This window comes from Rattus rattus, chromosome 7, assembly GCF_011064425.1.
Source record: "Rattus rattus isolate New Zealand chromosome 7, Rrattus_CSIRO_v1, whole genome shotgun sequence".
Classification (NCBI taxonomy): Eukaryota; Metazoa; Chordata; class Mammalia; order Rodentia; family Muridae; genus Rattus; species Rattus rattus.
In genome coordinates, this window is record NC_046160.1 from 90,229,979 (window position 1) to 90,243,872 (window position 13,894).

The following is a 13,894-nucleotide window of genomic DNA, read 5'->3' on the forward strand; positions in this document are numbered from 1 at the left end:
GGGAAGGTAAAATTAAGATCATTATTATAAGGCTCAGTTTTGTTGGTTCTCCAATCTTTATAGCAAACTTCAGGGAAATGGGTTGAATGAAAAGTTCCTTCATTACTGTGAAAAATGGATCCAAGTTCTGGAGAAGATTCAGGAATCACTGACAGAGGACGTTGCCCACAGCCTCCCAGCTCTCCTGGAGCAACAGAAAACCTATGAGGTAACCCTGTGCTGAGCCACTCCTCAGCCACTTCCCCTGAGGCAGGGTACAGGGAAAAGAGACATTCAAATGAAACACAAGGGGTGCCTGTCCACCTTAATTGTCATCAGTGATCATACATATTTAGGAATAGCTGCTATTACTAGGTCTGTTTTTTCCCCAGTATTATGTTCCTAGATGATATTAATATGATGGTCGAACGTATTTTGCAGTTGGCTTCCGATAACTTGAGAACGAATCATTTCACAGATCCTCTGAGAGCCTTACAAGGCAGCATAAGTTCCCAATTCCTGACAGTGGAATCTATCAGCTGATAATTTATATTTTGGTTCATAAACAGATCTTAGAAGCTGAAGTCTCTATAAACCAGACAGTTGCTGATGCGTATGTGGCCCAGTCCTTACAACTCCTGGACACAGCAGAAGTAGAGAAGAGGTAAGCTATGAGGGGTTCTGGAGCTAATGTACTTGGGGGGGGGGGCGCAGGCCTTCTGATGCGAGAGCCTGTGTGTGTGTTCATGGGGTGCTATCGGTGTAGCATCTTAGCCCATTCATACAATGCTAAAATGAATCCTATCACTCAGAGTAATTGTCTGGAGCCTTTGAGCTCTTCTCTTCCAGCTTTTCCTAGGAGTCCTCATAGGTTTTTGTGAGCCACAGACCTTAGGATGCATAGTAGGATCTGTCTAATTGCCAGCCTGTAGACCTTGACTGCATCCGTGCCCTGCAGCCTCACAGTGGAACCAGCCTTCTGCTTCTACCTTAGAGTCGTGCCTTATGGCCATAAAAATGCTCACGATGCCTTATCCTGTTGTAAGTGGATGAAGCTGGCAGCCCAGAGGACTCTTGACATAGCCGCCCCCCACCCCCAGGGTATTAACTAAGTTTTGAGTGATTCTTCTGTATTCTCTTTTTCTCTCCGCTTTCTCCTGCGTAAGATTTTGTTATTTGAAAATACAATGTAAGGTGCTGCTCTCCCAGGCTTGAAGCTATGTCATAGTCACAAGAAGAGAAATGTCTCCCCGGGCATCCCCAGTGGAGTCCGTGGGCAGCAGCAGGCAGGCTGGGCAGAGGCCCTGAGGCTAGCCTGCTGAGCACAGCTGAACCACTCATGTAGCTCATTGACATGGCCAGAATCCAGAGGTGGCCCAGTTGTTCAAACGTTTCTGAGTGGCCTGGTTGGTACCATTTACCCTCTCCCTGCCCGCAATCCACAGCTGAGAAATATGAAGCCCGTATCTTCGTAGCCCTCAAGTGATACATTCAAGGTCCATTCCAGGGTAGTAAGCTATTTTGATTACTTGTTGTACCAAATATGACTTACCCATAATAAAGGCCTTATTTCTCCCGTGAGCAGTATTATCCATCTGTAAAGAACTAGTTGGGTGGCCACAATGAAGCTTACTCTTGGTCGTGTCAGTTATGTAAAATGCTCAGTCCAATAATTTGTAATATTACAAAGCACCTTCCCGTGTATGTTTTCCCCCGTTGATCCCAGTTTCTAGATTTGCAGGAAGACCTGGCACTGTATATGTTACGACGGCTCAGCTCACTTAAAGGAGTGCTCCCTGGGAGTGCTCCCCAGAGTGCTGGCCAATGCCAGGTTATGTGTGCCTACCTTCTAAACCGTGCACCCCCAGCACTGTGCCTCCCACTGTGCCTCAGGTGAACAGGGCTCGGATTTCATGAAGTTTGTTTATTTCGTTTATGCTGTGCATGCAAACAGCCGACAGTCCCGGCCAGTTCCTTTATCTACATGTTTATGTTAGGAATCTCTCGCCATGGTTTTTCCCTAGATCAGAATTTGTCTCGGAATTCTCGAAGCTGTCAGAGCAATGGCAGAAGGCTGCCCAGGGTGTTCGGCAGAGGAAGTGTGACATCGGCAGGCTGGTGACACAGTGGCGGTTCTTTACCACCTCCGTGGAGGACTTGCTCCGGTTCCTCACGGACACCGGACACCTACTGTCTGCAGTGAAGGAACAGGACCGTTACAGCCTCTGCCAAACCAGGCGCCTGATCCACGAGCTGAAGGTATGGGTGCACATTTTGGCCGTAAGACGCACACAGGATGAGAGAGCTTTATTGGAAGATGTTTGATCCACCGACGTTTTACTTGAATTTATTTTTATTATTTTTAATCACATATATGGACATGTGTAGGTGAGTTCGGGTACCCAAAATGGCCAGAGGAGTTGGAGTTGGAGAGGAGTCCTCCCTGGAGCTGGAATTTTAGGTGGTGGTAAACTGATGTATGGATGCTAGGAACTGAATCCTGGTCTTCTGAATGAGCAGGGTGTACTCTCAATCTCTGAGCCGTCCCTCCAGCCCCCTGAGATTTAATGCTTTCTGTCATGACTGGTGTATGCAAGGGGAGGCCAGCGAGGTCTGACCGCCCACAGCCTGGTCCCTAGTCTTGTGCAGTGTGAAGCTTTGTCTTACCAAGAAACAGAGATGCTCTCTCTAGCGTGTGAGAGACGCATGCTGTGCCAATGGGTGGGTAGAATGGGAGAGGTGTGTGGTGATAGGATCGCACCGTTGAAACTCTTAGGGTTCTGGCGAACGTATAAGGTATCCACAGGTAGAGTGACAGATGGGAGAGCTGCTTGCTCTTCAAGAGCAAACTCTGACAGCCAAACGTGCATCAGAAAGGGTTTGGGGGCTGGCAAGATGTCTCGAGAGTAAAGGCACTCGTTGCCAAGCCTGAAGACCTGAGTTCAATCTCTGGGACTCACATGATAGAGGAAAAGAACTCCCACAAGTTTCCTTCTGACCTCCAGATAGGCACTGCGTGGCAGATGCACGCCACTCCGACATACATTCTATAGGTAAATCAGCCTATATAAAATTAAAGGAAACTGCTTTATGAGCGTAGGATTAGAGTAAGCTATTGAGCGCATCCCCTCTTTATTAGAGGGACTCGCTCTCCACTAGAGATGCTGACAATTGTCATACCCACATCACCCCCGAAGTGCTGGGCTGGCCCCTCACTCACAGTCATCAGATACTGACCGAGCACCCTCTCTGTCCTAGTGTCTGTCCTCATCAGTGTAAGGACTAGAAGACTCTGCTCTCATCGACACATCTAGGAAATTAACTACAGGACTAATTAATTTAATTAATTAAAGAAAATACCAGGTTGTAATCACTAACAGAGGAACTGTATAACTAACAGAGGAACTAGTAGCTACTTCAGATTTGGGTGGTGTTTGGGTTGATGGCATTTCAACTGGGGCCTGAAGGTGAGTAAGAAATGAACCAACCCCGCAAAGAGCCTTGAGACGTAGTTTGGATGTTGCACATAAAGGGGAGAAAGGGGTCAGAGAAGATTCTAGGGCTTTGTCCAGAGCGTTGCTGAATCATGCGCCACTGACCAAGCTAGGGGAGAGCAGAGGAAGCCGGGCCCCCTGCCTGAGGAGAGCTGTGTTGGGTGGCATACTGCTCCTTTTGGAGCGTGAGTCAGTTAAAAGATTCCTCCTCGTTTCTGGGTTGGAGACAGCTTGTTTCAGTCTGCCTAAGCCTCGAGCATCCTATTCAGGTCAGATGTTGTCTTTGTCCTTTCATGTATTGATCGACATGTGCTGTGACTTTAACTGCATGGTTTGGGTTACCTTTCTATGCGTTCTCTTTTCTGTTCTCTATCATATGCTCATTCTACTCTTCTGAGTTACTATGGTGATAGCCTATGTAATTATTTCAGTTCAGAGACTCTAGTTCTTAATGCTCTGAGATCCCTATTGCTTGTACATTTTTATTTTATAAACATATAAACATATAATATATAAATATACATATGTAGTTTACATGGGAACATATAATGTAATATAGAAATGTTCATATATAGACTATACTATATGTATACATGCATACACACACACACACACACATACACACACACACATACACACACACACACACACACATATTATACACATACATTGTGTGCTGCCCCCACAGGTCAGAAGAGGGTGTCCTATACCCTGGTTCTAGAATTACACAGTTATAAGCTGTCATGTCGGTGCTGGGAATGAACCATGATCCTCCGGGAGAGCAATCAGTGCTCTGATCTGATTCTGTATAGATGTGTCTAATTTATGTAGAATTACCCATTTAAGAGAAGCTCTGGGGGAAAGCCACAATCGCATTTTCATCAGACCAAAGTCAAACACTTTCTTTTTTCCTTTTTAGAGCAAAGAGATCCATGTTCAGAGGTGGCGAACGACCTACGAACTGGCCTTGGAAGCTGGGGAGAAGTTGCGGGACACACCCAACCCAGAAACTAGAGAATTCATTGACCGGCAAGCCAGCAGGCTTCAGGACTCCTGGAAGGACACGGAGCTCAGCCTGGGAGAGACGATCAGCCGGCTTCAGAGCACCGCAGAGGTAAGCGGACGCCACCGCCATATTTGGCATGTGGCTCTTGTTGGCGTGTTTTTTTTTTTTTTAATCTCATATTCTGAGTTTTCTAATGAAAGTCAGTTCCTAGTAATATACAAGTCATGCCTGTTAGCACCATTAATAAAATAATAACTGTTTGGGAAATCTGAGTATTGCAAATACAACCACTTGAGATGCTGCTATGAAAATACTTTGGGTCAGTGAGATGGCTCTGTGGGTAAAGGCATTTGCTGCCAGGACTGCGACCCGAGTTAATCCTGGGAACCCACATGGTGGAAAGAGAGAACCAGCGTGTGCAAAATGTCCTCTGTCACGAGCTATGGCATACCTACACCCACACAGCCACACGTACTAAATAAATACACAAATAAATAAACGTTAAAGGAAAGGTTTGTGAAAGGTGAAACATTGAAACCCATTGGATGTTTGTACACGAAACTCACATTGCACTTATGAGGAGCACACCTGGGGTACAGTACAGCAAAATAACCCAGTGTACTGTGGTTCTCTATTCTCCTCAGAAAACACATTCCCACAGATGTGAGTCTCTTGGGGAACTTCTCACTGTGTGGTTAAGAACTGAACTGTTTGGAGTCATTAGTAGGACATTCTTGGTTTTGTTTTTGTTTTATTTGGTCCAAGTTGTTCTCAAGAATTGAACTGTTTTGAACTTATGACCCAACACTGCACTACTCTTGGTTTTTCTTCTTACTCCTTTTAAATTATTATTTATTTATTTTATGTCTATGAATACACTGTAGCTGTCCTCAGACACACCAGAAGAGGGCATCAGTTCCCATTACAGATGGTTGTGAGCCACCATGTGGTTGCTGGGACTTGAACTCAGGACCTCTGGAAGAGCAGTCAGTGCTCTTCACCACTGGGCTGTCTTTCCAGCCCTGTTCTTGTTTTTCCAAATGCAGTTTCTATTTTTGTTTCTCCTGTCAGAATACTAAGCTATTTTCGTTTCATTTCTATGTTTATTTCTGACATTCCTCTAGTCTATTGTGTGCACCAAAAACAGAGACCCAAACCACTCAGGGAAAGTTTTCTAAACCAAGAGTAAAGTTGTGTGAGTTGGTGGGAGCACTGTGCTATGAACAGAGTATTGTGGGGCACATGGGACAGTGCCATCGCCACTTCTCACCCAGGAGAACATGGTCTGGGACCACTATCCTATAACTGCCTTCTGCCTTCTCTGAGAGACATTCTAGCAGCGCTCCGGTCCATGTAGCCTGCCCCCCTGCATTTTGCCTCCCCTGCGGGGCATATCGGTAGCATTCTGACACCCCAGCAGCGAGACAGAAACACTGACTGACAGAGTGCCTGAGTTCTCTTGTACAGACTATGTGAAATGCTTGAGCTAGCAGACACAGGCCAAGCATCTGCCCTGCTGCTAGAGCATGGCGTAAATGAGCGTCCAGGTAGAAGAACTTGCACTAAGCAGGGCACTTCTCTCTTTGCCTCCATCTTAGCTGAGCTCCAGATAGTCGTTCAGGAGTCTCCCTTAGGGAGGGTATAACCCCTGACTGGGGCCACCCCAATAATGCTTAGGGTCAGTACTAAAGACTAGAATGACCTATTATCATATCTTTATACACTTTTAGTGAGTTCAGAAATAGAAACTTACCCCGGTGAACCAGATCTGAACACCACAAACACAAAAATGCACGCACCTATTGGCTGGGTCACAAAAGAATAAAGGAAGAGAGATGTTCGTCTCTTACCTGTCCTTAACTTCCCAGCTGTGAGCCAACAGCCATTCTCCAAGCCCCGACACTTGTGCTTTAAAATGTGTCGGCCAGTACTCTGTGTCTTAAGGTTTTCCTACCGCAGTGACTTGGTAAAAGCTTGGAAACTCTTTGCAGGTGAAGGGAGACGCTACAGTGTGCAGGGAACCAGGCATTAGAAGAGACCGAGGAACAGCATAGAAAAGATTACCAAGGAAGGGAAGGGCAGTGCGCTTTGCCTGACTCTGCCGTCCGGGCACACTTAAGGTGTAGATCCTGAAAGTCTGTCTTCAGAGTAGCCCTTCCCGGGTGGATGTACACAAAACCGACACAATAGAACAGAGATGGAGACAGAGACAGGAAGAGATATGTCCCCAAACAATCCGTACCGGTGATTGACATACACTGATGTCCCATGTGCCCCTTCAGGTCAGTCTGTAGGAGAGGAGGATCTGCTTTCTGTGTGGCTTACCCCAACACACTTAGCAGAAAACATACGCGCATTAAATGAGCTGGTCTAGTCTACGGTTTGAGCCATGTACTCACCAGTTTTAATACTGTTTCCAAATAGACCTGGGACCAGTGTGAAAAGAAAATCAAGACGCTGAAGAAAAGGCTGCAAGGTCTGAAAGCGCAAAGCACAGATCCTCTTCCCGAACTTCATGAGGCCCTCCAGGAAGAAAGGGAGCTGATTAAGGTACTGACGTCCGAGCCAGCGGCCAGGACAATCACAAGTGCCTTGTGGGCACTTCAAATGCTCGCCTGCCTCTCTATGTCTGTGATCAAGAGAAGTGTTGTGGCCAGCCGGAAGGTTTGCCCTGTCTTCTGTCTAACGTCATTCTGGTCTCTTAAGGTGTTAGAATCGGTATTCCATATGTGCCTTGTGTAAAGATGAGGAAGGGCCGCAAAGGGGTACATTGTAGGCTCTTGGGGCAGTTCTCCTTCTGTTTCCTCTCTGAATGTAAGTCCTGGAGTCTGAGATTTTTGTTCATTGAGTGTGTGCGTGCGTGCGTGCGTGTATATGCGTGCACGCATGTGTGTGGCTTGGAGATCAGAGGCCAGCCTCAGGTGTTGGTCTTTGTTTGAGGCAGGGTTTCTCTTGTTCCTATGCTGAGTCCTCCAGGCTAGCTGGCCGGAGAGCTTCTGAGGGATTCTCCTATCTCTGCACCCCATCTTGCCATGGGGGAGTGCTGGGATTACAGGTCCTGTGCCGCCCCCTGACTTGCACATGGGTCCAGGCTTCTGACCTCAGATGCCGAGGCTTCCACAGTAAGCACCTCCACTCCCTGAGCTGTGTCCCTGACCCTGAGGTTACTAAAAAACAAAATAAAACAAACAAACAAAACCTGTTTATTCTCTGACCAAGTGACCTTGCCTTTGAAGTAAGGTATGACTTAAGAACTCACTTTGAAAACCAGTAAGAGTTGAGTCCTTTTGATGACGTATTACGTTCACAAAAGCCCTCTGAACACTGCTCTGCCTGATTAGCAAAGGTTCTTGAGCATCAAAGGTCTTTGCAGAACGTGGGGTAGACAGGAGCTCGGATGCTTGAACTCCAGGTCAGGGTTCCCTCGCGTCACTTTCTCATCCATCTGTTTGGTGGCTATGAGACTTTTTGAAAATCTTTTGGCGTGGTCTTTTAATTTTTTTTCCTCTTCCTTTAGTGACTAGGGATTGAACTGGGAAAAAAAGTAGAAAGAAAGAAATGGTCTGTACGGAATCTGTGTCAGAAAGTAGATGTGGATCTTTCCTCCTGCACACATTTGCTCTTTGTCGTCAAAATTCCCTAATGTATTTACAGGCGGAAGCCTAGGCATTGAAGGACATCCCTGTAATGAACCCTGGGACTCGGGATGCAGAGGCAGGAAGAGCCTTGACTATATAGCGAGTTCTAGGCCAGCCTCGGCTAGGTGAGACCCTCTCTCAGAATTAACTAGTTAATGAAAATTAACAACATGTCAGAGGTTATACCTCAGTGGCAGAAGGCTCACTTAACTTCCTCCCCAGTAACAACAAGGAAACAAAAACACGATAAATGGTTATCACAGTTATCATCCAGGTAAAGGAATGAACGTTTCAAATCCCCTGGGTACTTGCCCTTCCTGGTGGGCTCCGCCACCCCTACGATTGTTTATTGTGTTGATACAGTTCTGTTGTGCTCAGTGGAATGATAGAATGCCAGCCTTCTGGTCCTAAACTCCTTAAATCAGCCCTATCCTGTATGGCATAGGATGATACCATGTTTCCCACGAAATTCTACGTCAGCAAGGTTGATTCCTCTTGCTGCTTCCTTCCCACTGCTGTCAGTATGCACCCATGAATACAGTCGGTGTATCCTTCTGTGGTAATGGATATCGTTGTAAGCCACCATGTGGTTGCTGGGAATTGAACTCAGGACCTCTGGAAGAGCAGTCAGTTCTCTTAAACACTGAGCCATCTCTCCAGCTCCCTTGTGAATGTCTTCTCTCAGACAGATTCTTCTTCTTTTCTTTCTTTTCTTCTCTCTTTTTTTTTTTTTTTTTTTGTCACTGGGTGAGCAATAGATCTGTGGAAGTTTTATTCTTAGTTTTTGGTTTTGTTTTGGGGTGTGTGTGTGTGTGTGTGTGTGTGTGTGTGTGTGTGTGTGTATGCATGCATGTATGCATGGGCATCTGAATGTGAGACAGGGTTTTGCTATGTAACCCAGGCTAGTATTATCAAGCTCTTGATCTTCCTGCCTCTACCTCTAGGGCTGGTATTGACGAGTATTTGCCATCAGGACCCAGTGATTTTGTGTGGCATTAATATAGGTGTGAATATGCAAATATTTTTCTTTTTCTATAAAAGTCTCTGTCTGCAACTCATAGAATACACTTTTATATCTTCTCCCAGATGTTTCCACATCTCCTAGATGTTTAATGTTTAAAAGCACTGCTTTTTATTTAAATCTACATCTTAGTTTGTTCTGGAATTGATGTTTACATATGTTTTAAGTGACAACCCATTTTAAAAATGTTATTCCTGTAGATAACCATGTAGCTTCTTGGAACCTGCTTAATAGACCCATGCCAGATATCAAATTCACATACACACAAGGTTGGCTCCTAAGTTTTCTCCTCCTCTTCATTGGCTTTAATATCAAACTGCTATTAGCAGGCATCACAGTCTTGGGAGGTGAGGCAGAAAGGTGGAGGGTTAAGGCTGTGTACAGAGCTGAAGGCCAGACTGGGCCCCATCAAGTTAGATATGATGCCAGTAACAAGGTGAGAGAGTGCAGTGTCTCTCCATTGACATGCTGGAGTTTTCTTCCGTAAAGTCTAGAAGCCTGTGCTGACCGTGAAACGGAAACCTTTAAGGGCCTAGTGTCTCTCGAAGTGTCACACCCCTCGGCGCCCAGCAGAGTCTGCAGCTTTTATTGGCTCAGCCCCATTAATTAATCAGTAGAAACAATCATGGCAGACATCCACAAATTCATCCAACCAGTGACCAGATTCCAAAACAGATGCCGAGTAACTGGAAGCCTATCTAGGACAGTGGATATTGTCCCAGAAGAGTGTGTGACCCATCAACCGTCTGAGCCTTCCTTCCTTTCCTCATAAAGCTACATCCCATTATAGCCAAGTTCATGTGGGAATAACAGCACACATGATAGACACATGCCACATGTTCTCCATACACACACATACAACACACATACCATATACACACATAACACACACACAAACACACATAATACGCATACCATATACACACATACAACACACACAAACACAACACACATACCATACACACACAACACACATACCACACACATACCATATACACACATACCACACACATACTCTATACATACAAACACATACATACACATACCGCACACACAACACACATACAACACACATACCATATACACACTAACACAAAAAGACACACAATACACATACCATATGCACACATACAACACACATAACATATATACACATAACACAAAACACATACAACACACAGACCATATACATACATACAACACACATACTGTAAACACGCATAACACATACAACACACATACCATATACACACATACCATATACACACATACCATATACACACATAACACAAAAAGACACACAACACACATACCATATGTACACATACAACACACATAACATATATACACATAAAACAAAACACATACAACACACAGACCATATACATACATATAACACACAAAAACACATACAACACACATACCATATATACACATACAACACACACAACACACATACCATATACACACATACAACACACATATACCACATACATATATACAACACACACAACACACATACCACATACATACACATACATAAACACACACACCATATACACAATAAGCACATACCACACATACAACACACATTCCACACACATACACATCATAGACACATATACACAAACCATATACACATAACACACACATGATACACTCACTATAAACATACAAGTTGAGCATCTCTATTTCAAAAATCCCCAAAACTCTGAAATATGAAACATTTCCATTCCAAGCATTTTGAATGAGGTATTGTGAGTCTGACATGTAATGTCTCTAAATATGAAGCTTTCATCGATTCCTGACTAACATAGAATGTCTATATTAGTGGTTCTATCTATAGGTCATGACCTCTTTGGGGGTTGACTGATCCTTTCACAGGTATCACCTAACACCATTGGAAAACACAGAAATTTGGTGCAATTCATAACGGTTACAAGATTACAGTTATGAAGTAGCAGTGGTAATAATTTTATGGTTGGGGGTCAGCACAACATGAAGAAGTGTATTAAAGGGTCACAGCATCAGGAAGATTGAGAACCACTGCCTATCTACTATCATGAAATTGCTACAGTGGACATCTGAGACTTGTTGAAAGATTAATTCATTGCAACAGTTCTAATTTTAAAATGTTTCAAAATAATATAGTCACATGGTTCAAAATTCAGAATGTTCATAAGATGTATATTAAAATTTTTCTCCTATTCATGCCTTACCACAGGAATTGATGTGGCTAATTTGTTGAATATTCTTCCCAAGATAAGATATTCTGTCCATGTACAAGCACATGCATGTGTGTTCATCTTTTGTTCCCTTTCTGTGCATGTACATATATACCTCCATGTATGTGTGCATGCCCTGACATGCATGTGCATGTGGAGACCAGAGGTCAGTGTCGGGTGCCTTCTTCCATTGCTCTCCACTTGATTTGCTTGGTCAGGAGCTTCACTGAACAGCTTTCACTGTTGCTAGACTGGCTGGCAGGCCCGAGATCCTCCTGTCTTCACCTCCCTGGCGCTGGGAGGCATGTGCCACCCTGCCTGGCTTTGTCACGTGGAAGTTGAGGAGGATCTAACTCAGATCCTCTCTCTTGCATGGCAAGCATTCACCAAGCATCTACCCATGCCCCTCAGTTCAAATGGTAGTGCAGAAAGCCAGGACTGGACAGTCTCACTATGAACTAACACCACAGGACAAGGCTCATGCTGCCCTGTCGCTGTAGGGAATCCAGCTAAGCCCTGGTAATACGCTGATATAAACAACTTGAAGTTTTACATCATGCTCTATATGGGTAACTGGAACCTTACAAGTAATTTTGCTGTACAGACCATTTATCAGACTAAAGATAAAGGAAACTTATTCTCTTTTGCTCATTTTCTAGCAAATCTAGGGCATTTTAACTTAAAGGCAGTAAGTAGCATTCTTCGGTTGGGTGGATGGATGGTTTTTCCAAGGGAAGAAACCCAGAGCCCCTTGTGTGCTAGGTCAGTACTCGTCCCCTGAAACACACTCCAGATCTGAGGTGTGGTTTCTGGAATGTGTCTACAGAAGTGGTCAATGGCTGTAATTAGCTCACTAGACCTCCCTGCGTATCATTTGATTCCTTTGTTTGTCTTTCTCTTAACACTTAAGAACACTTAAGCTCTTAGCCCTGTGTGGTGTCTAAAACCTCTCATCCCAGTTTAGGAAGCTGAGGCAGGACTACAAGGAGTTGGAACCCAGCCTAAGCTACATAGCAAGTACCAGGCCATTCAGTACTGCATAGTAAAACCCTGTCATTTGCCCAACATGCATGAAGCCCTGACTTCAGTCCCCATCACTGCAAAACCAGATAGATAACAACAAAAAGGTTATTGGTACAGATTGATGAACTGCTTTCCTTTCATTCAGATATTTTGATATCTAATGATCCAATAACGCACCAGGCGTGTGGCAGGTGCCAGGATAAAACACCATGACACAAAGCAACTTGAAAAGAGAAGGGTGTGTACCAGCAGTAGTCCTGGTCCCTGCCATTCTGTCAGTATAGTCTATTGAAAAGATACATGCTAACAACATAGCTGTTGTATGCGCGTGTGCCGGGTGTGTATGTGCATGTGCATGCATGCACTGTAGGGAGAAAAGAGAAGAACAATGAGACCAGAAAACAGGGGTTCCAGGCTGGGCAGGGGTTCCAGGCTGGGCAGGGATTCGGGCTGGGCAGGGGTTCCAGGCTGGGGATCTAGCGCCATGATTGAGTGCTTGGGATTAAAGTTATGTATCACTGTGCCTGGCCATTTTTATGTAAACTTTGAAAGTTTCCTCTGGACCATTTTATGAGAAACAGAGAATTTAGCGAGTTCAGAAATCGCACCACTCTAACTTTTAGAGCACTGAAAAAAGTCTCAACAGGAATTAGTGCCTAGGTACTGTAGCCACTCTTCCCCCTGATCTCTGGTGTAAATGATACAGTATCTTCTTTCAGATTTCACCTGAAGGGCAGGAACAGAGGCCTGGAAAGTGAGAGCCATACGTAAGGAACCCTAAACACAACTAAAACCTAATAGACTCTGGGGTGTCTGGGCGGGTCCTTTTCACTTCCCTCTGTAGTGAAAAGGATTATTATTATCATTATCATTATTATTTGCTACATTTCATTAAATTTTAAAAACTAATTGAAGCTCATGGTATCTAGCTCAGTGGTATAATCTCTGCCTAGCTAATGTGAGGCCCTCGGTTCAATCTCCTACACATGAATGAATGAATTAATTAATGAATTAATGATAAATATAGGAGACTATCTGCTAATTTAACCGCTGCCAGTTATTAGCAAGCAATTCCTCCCTCCTTTATATTCATTTATTTAGAAAAATCAAAAATAATTCCTTCCAAACAGAAGTTGTCATTTTCCGATGGCCAGCCACAGTGTTAATGGTATGCCCGGGCATTTTGAAAGTGAGAGATCACACTTTATATGACTTCTTAACATAGTTTCTAGGTCTTGATCCGAAAATGTGTGCAAATTTTGCTTTTCTTACATGACGTACGCTGTGCCCTCTAAGGGCCGGTAAAGGGCCTGGGTGGTTTCCCAACAGAATGACTTTATAAAACTCCAGTTACCTGAGGGAATGAGCTGGAAGGGAGCAAAGACTGTCCCCCTGAGAGAAAGGTGACTAGAGCCAGCCAGGCAGGGCTGAGGGAGCGGCTGTTTCTCATTCCGAAGGTCCCTCCCCTTCCCAGGCTCCCCTCCCCCAGAGTCTAATCAAAGGATTAG

The 13,894-nt window shown here is 44.5% G+C and overlaps 1 protein-coding gene across 1 annotated transcript in view; it reads left to right on the plus strand.

Annotated features, from left to right (window-relative positions):
* Positions 1-13,894, plus strand: part of Syne2 (spectrin repeat containing nuclear envelope protein 2) — a 268,150-nt gene that overhangs the window by 213,188 nt on the left and 41,068 nt on the right. The window contains exons 91-95 of the mRNA XM_032907953.1: positions 64-208; positions 549-643; positions 2,004-2,238; positions 4,393-4,587; positions 6,904-7,029. Of these exons, the coding sequence (XP_032763844.1) occupies positions 64-208; positions 549-643; positions 2,004-2,238; positions 4,393-4,587; positions 6,904-7,029 (796 nt within the window). The remainder of the gene's footprint in view (positions 1-63; positions 209-548; positions 644-2,003; positions 2,239-4,392; positions 4,588-6,903; positions 7,030-13,894) is intronic.